At 44.0% G+C, this 5,577-nt stretch overlaps 1 protein-coding gene across 2 annotated transcripts in view; it reads right to left on the bottom strand.

Annotated features, from left to right (window-relative positions):
* Positions 1-1,985: 1,985 nt before the first annotated feature.
* masp1 (MBL associated serine protease 1) overlaps positions 1,986-5,577 on the bottom strand; it is a 25,296-nt gene continuing 21,704 nt past the window's right edge. For both annotated transcript variants that reach the window (XM_014329402.2, XM_014329403.2), the window contains exon 13: positions 1,986-3,152. In XM_014329402.2, the coding sequence (XP_014184888.1) occupies positions 2,685-3,152 (468 nt within the window). In that variant the 3' untranslated portion in view covers positions 1,986-2,684. The remainder of the gene's footprint in view (positions 3,153-5,577) is intronic.

The following is a 5,577-nucleotide window of genomic DNA, read 5'->3' on the forward strand; positions in this document are numbered from 1 at the left end:
TAAATTGTGATATAGGGCTGAGAGATATTTCGGACCATGCAATCGTGTACCTGACACTCCATCTGCACTCATGGACGCTTCATATTGGTCTACTAAAGGACGTAAAATTCAATAGGTTTGTAAAAGAAGAATTTAAGGAATACATGGACTATAATAACAATGGTGATGTTTCTCCTCAGTATTTTATGGGATGCAGCGAAGGCAGTTCTTAGAGGGAAGCTACTTTTGTGGTCCTCATATAAAAAAAGGAAACAGAGAAGCATCTAAAAGACCTCATTGAAAAGCAACAATGATGACACCTTATCACAAATGAAAGAAGCACAACAGATATTAAACAGGTTATATGATGACCAAATAGAGAAAAGGGCTAAATTCATGCAGAATTATTATGAAAATGGTCCCAAATCCAAGAAGCCAAGAGGAAACAGCAGGCTGACAGATTTATTCAGAGAATTAAAAACCCAGCAAATGATAAGATATGACATGAAAAGCATAAAGAATCTTTTGTGACCTATTATACCCGACTGTACGCAGAACCCACCACGACAGATGTGCCCTCTGTTAATGCATTTCTTTCCTTGATTTACCATTGGTAGGAACAAAATAAAAGATTAACACCAACAGTAACTGCGGAGGAGATTAACCAGGCCGTTTCAAATAAGATGGCCGGTGAGGACGGCTACCCGGCAGAGTGGTACAAGCAGAGATCTCGTAGCCCCTCTGCTGAGGGTTTGCTTTAACCATGTGCTTACAGGGGGAGATACCCCCATCCTGGAAACGAGCAGGTATTTCAGTAATTCCCAAACCGGGTAAGAATAAAACAGAACGTGGTTCCTACAGACCCATATCAGTCGTGAATATTGACTACAGGATATTTGCAACACTATTAGCTAAACAGTTGAAATTTATAACTTCAGAACTAGCAGATACAGATCAAACAGGCTGTGTTCGAAACGGACAAACTCACGATGATGTGAGGCGGGCTCTCGTTCTAGTAAACAAAATGAAAAATATCAAATCAGTAGCTGTCTGACTGTCTGACTGCTGGAATGATCTTTATTTGGCTTTAGAGAGATTTGGTTTCAACAGCCAAATCATCAGGTGCTTACAGTCTCTGTACAACTCGCCCACTGCCAGGATTAAAATTAATGGTGATTTAACGGATGCACTACAACTAGAGAGGCTGCCGCCAGGGATGCCCTCTCAGTCCCACTCTCTATTCATTAAGCCTCTGGCGCAGGCTATCAGGACATCAGAGGTGCAATAAGTAATGATATAATGTATGAAGTTAGTCTGTATGCTGCTGATGTTCTCAGAACTAACCCTGAAATCAGCCCAATCTTCTTTCATTATTGGAAACATTTGGCATATATGCCGGAGCTGGTCATTATTGCCAATGAATATGCACAATCGGATACATATAATAAAAATTAATGTTTTGCCAAAGCGTCTCTATTTGTTTCAGGCGCTGCCCATACACTTACCCTACAAGCAATTTAACGATTGGAATAGGACGATCTCTAATCTTACCTGCCCCCCCCCCAAAAAAACAAGAACAAAATTTCAGACATTTCAACAACAAAAGGATGAGGGTGGATTCGCTCTGCCATGTCTGGAGGACTATTACAAGGCTGCACAGTTGCGAGTGATGATTGGGTGGTGTGATCCAGTGTGTGAGGCTAAATGGAAGGAGATAGATCAATCCTACTGCGAGACACCGCTTCAATCACTGCTTTGAGATCAACCACTTATTAAAAGACATATAGATGCAGACCTGTTCCCGGTGCTGATGAAAGTGCCCATAGAGATATGGCATAGGACATTCAAATGTGAGAAACCTGAAAAAGTGCCCGGACTACGACGGCCTGCTTACGATTCGGATTTTGCACCTGCAAACATGGATAAGAGATTTATACAGTGGTCACATAAGGTCATAACAGGCTACTGGAAGATCGCAGATAAAAATGTACTAAAACACTGCCAGCAACTCCAGAGAAGATTTTATTTGGAAAGACAGGATTTCTTTAGATACCTCCAGCTGAGGCACAGACAGAAACATAAAATTCCTAGAAGAGGATGCAGGCTCTTGTAAGGGGAATGCGCCAAAGAAACAGATATCCAGATCCAGATGTGTATCTGCAGGACATGTTCATATGTTTTGGGAATGTAGGGGAAAGATTGCCCCCTACTGGCTAGTAGTGATTACAGAAATCAATACCATGATGGGCTTGAACTTGAACCCTGACTTCACTGTGTTTTATCTGTGATTTGCCCCAAGGACTGAGGAAATCGGACAAATACCTTTTATTAAAACTACTGGCTGGTGCAAAGAAAGCCATAACTCGCAAATGGCTAAACGTGGCTCCACCGTCATTTTTGGACTGGATAGGCATTACCAAGGAAATTTACACAATGGAGAGACTTTTTCATTAAGACTTGCTGCTGATAAATTTGAGAAGTAATGGAAAAAATGGGACCTTTACTTGAATGGAAAAATATTATAAATTCTGGTACCAAAAGTATCATCGCTGTAACTCACCTGTTTGATTTGATTGTACCATAAATGGATACCTTTTTTTTAATGCATCTTTGCAAGCCTAGTGCTCTGTACTTGTTAATGTCTGAATGTTTTGTAAAAAATATACAAAACTACCAATAAAAATAAAGTGTTAAAAAACCCAGCATCACCACCAGGGGGCAGCGTGAAGGTGGCTCTGTATCCACTCCACGTATTTGGCCACTCGGGTATAGACTCCATACACTCTCAGACTCCCGCACTCCTCCGGTCCACCCCAGGACACCAACCCAAACACCGCCCACCTCCGGCTGACCTCGTCCTCCATTACAAATGCACCCCCGCTGTCCCCTAGGCAGGTGTCCCGCCCCCCCTCGAAGAAGCCGGCACAGAACATGTTGTCAGTGATGTTGTAGCTGACGGAGCGCGAGGCGTAGCTCGCCTCACACTCGGCCTGGGAGACCACAGGGAGCTTCACATACTGCAGGAGGTCAGAGGTCATCTCGAGGTCGGTGTCCGACACAGGGTCAAAGGTCAGAGTGGATGAGGGGGAGGAAGAAGCAGAGGCATTGGGGTTGGAGATTCCCCAACCAGCAACCACACCCAGAGAGTTGGGGGGAGGTGCCAGGGGGTCATCCTGGGGTAAAGACAGAGGTCAGAGGTCAAGCAGCAGACAGATCAGTAAAATATTTACATCCTTATTTTAGTCGATCTGATCTCACTGCCTCAAACAGGCGATGACATCACCAGTAAAAATAAAGAAACATGTGATTCAAAAATACTGGAAATAAAGCAAACGTGTCCACATCCAGCCCAAAGCAGACGTATCTGAGACGTCATTGCTGAACAGGAGCATGGCTCCACTGGCTACACTTCTGCTTCTGATAACATCTGGAGGCCACCTGCTGCAGCTTTGGAGGATAAATATGTAGAAACTGTTGGGATTCAGAGATTCTTTTATTGCTACCATATAATTTGCCTTATGAAGAATGTATTAATAACATGTTTCACAGTATCATTTATCAGTAATATTTCCTAAAAGAGAGTTCTTGTAATCAATCCAGGCAGTGCACAGGTTGGTCAGTCTGGTCTTGCAGTCTCGGCTGACTGTTCTGTCTACCAGTAGCTGGTGTTTTGCGCCTCTGGTATTCTTGCCAATTCCTTTCTGTGTCCCACTCATGTATTGACCCATGTGCCTGTTCATCTTAGCCGATATGATGCCTGACAGGAGCTTCCATGTAGTACTGAGGCAGGTTATTGGTCGGTAGTTGGAGGGGACCGGTCCCTTCTTGGGGTCCTTGGGGATCAGGACCGTCCGACCTTCGGTTAGCCATTCCGGGTGTCTCTCGTTAACTAGCAGCTGGTTCATTTGTGCTGCCAGACGCTCGTGGAGTGCAGTCAGCTTCTTTAGCCAGTAGGCGTGAACCATGTCGGGCCCTGGTGCTGTCCAACTCTTCATACTGGAGACCCTTTCTTGGATATCTGCCACTGTGATGGTTACTGGACCCTGTTCAGGGAGGTCGCTGTGGTCTGCCCTCAGATCCACTAGCCACTGAGCATTGCCGTTATGGGTTGCGTCCTTCTCCCATATGCTCTTCCAGTATTGCTCCGTCTCCAGCCTTGGTGGTGCTGTTCTCTTATTGTTCCCTTGCCACTGAGAGTACACCTTTGCTGGTTCTGTGGAGAACAGCTGGTTTATTCTCCTGCCTTCTATCTCTCTGGTGTACCTCCTCAAGCGGCTGGCCAAGGCTATGAGTCTTTGCTTGGCAGTTTCCAAGGCCTCAGGTATGGACAGCTTGCTGTATTTCTTATGCACCTTCTTTGTCGCACCTTTCTGCAACTCCGTTAGTTGGCTAACCTCCCTCCGTGCTACTTTGATCTTGCCCTCTAGCCTCCTTCTCCATGGAGGGTACTGCCCCTTGTGGCTGTTCAACTTGTAGCCAAGCATCTCACTGATCACTGCTGCCGTATTGTAGATCAGCTTGTTAGTGTCGGTAATCGTGGTTGTAGGTATCGTCCGTAGTGCTGCATTAACATCATCTAGCAGACCTTCTGAGGGTACTTCACGTAATCTTGGTAACCGACTACGGGGGATACAGGTTTCAAGCTTGGCCATATATATATATCACTGACTTTCAGCTTGTTGTGTTTGTGGATATATGACTGACTTTAATTATTACACATTCGCACATAAATAAGTGACGTCATATTCAGTACTTTTGACAGTTCACTCTTCGGCCGCTCCATCTTATTAGGGAAATTCCACATACATAAATGTAAATTTCAAAACTCAACCCCATCATTTAATTTGTTTTTGATTGAAATTGAATATTACTTAAACTCTCTTAAATTAACTTCCAATAAAAAAGGTTTATCATTGATTGAAATTCATTCAGAAATGTTTAACGAATGAGCTGTCACAACTTTCAAGTACAAAGTTGTTATGAAGTCTGTCACATTCCCCCCTTTCTTTTTTTTATCCTTTATTTATTTATCCTTCTTATTTCATTGTACTGTATATTGTTACTCTTATTTGCCTTGTATGTCTACTGTACAAACTGAACTGGAATGACTGACTGTTCGCTTTATAATTTCAATAAAGTTTGGGGAAAAAAAACAAAAAAACAACCTCTTCGGCCGCTCCCTTCTGCCGTATTTTGCGGCAAAATTATCCACACCCACCGCCGCGCTATGAATTGTGGGATATATGGGACCACAAAGCGTGCACCGGACCACGCTTGATATTTGGGGAAATCGACGGCGGATTTGGAGTATGCATTTCAATTCAATTCAATTTTATTTATATAGCGCCAAATCACAACATAAGTCGCCTCAAGGCACTTCATAGATACAGAGAAAAACCCAACAATCATATGACCCCCTATGAGCAAGCACTTTGGCAACAGTGGGAAGGAAAAACTCCCTTTTAACAGGAAGAAACCTCCGGCAGAACCAGGCTCAGGGAGGGGCGGCCATCTGCTGCAACCGGTTGGAGGGAGCATTTGAAGCACACTTCGAATTGGGACAGCCGTCGTCGTGTGGCGGTGACGTAACCGCACTTG

The sequence above is a fragment of the Haplochromis burtoni genome, unplaced genomic scaffold, assembly GCF_018398535.1.
Source record: "Haplochromis burtoni strain Fernald_Lab_line unplaced genomic scaffold, NCSU_Asbu1 Contig_542, whole genome shotgun sequence".
NCBI lineage: Eukaryota > Metazoa > Chordata > Actinopteri > Cichliformes > Cichlidae > Haplochromis > Haplochromis burtoni.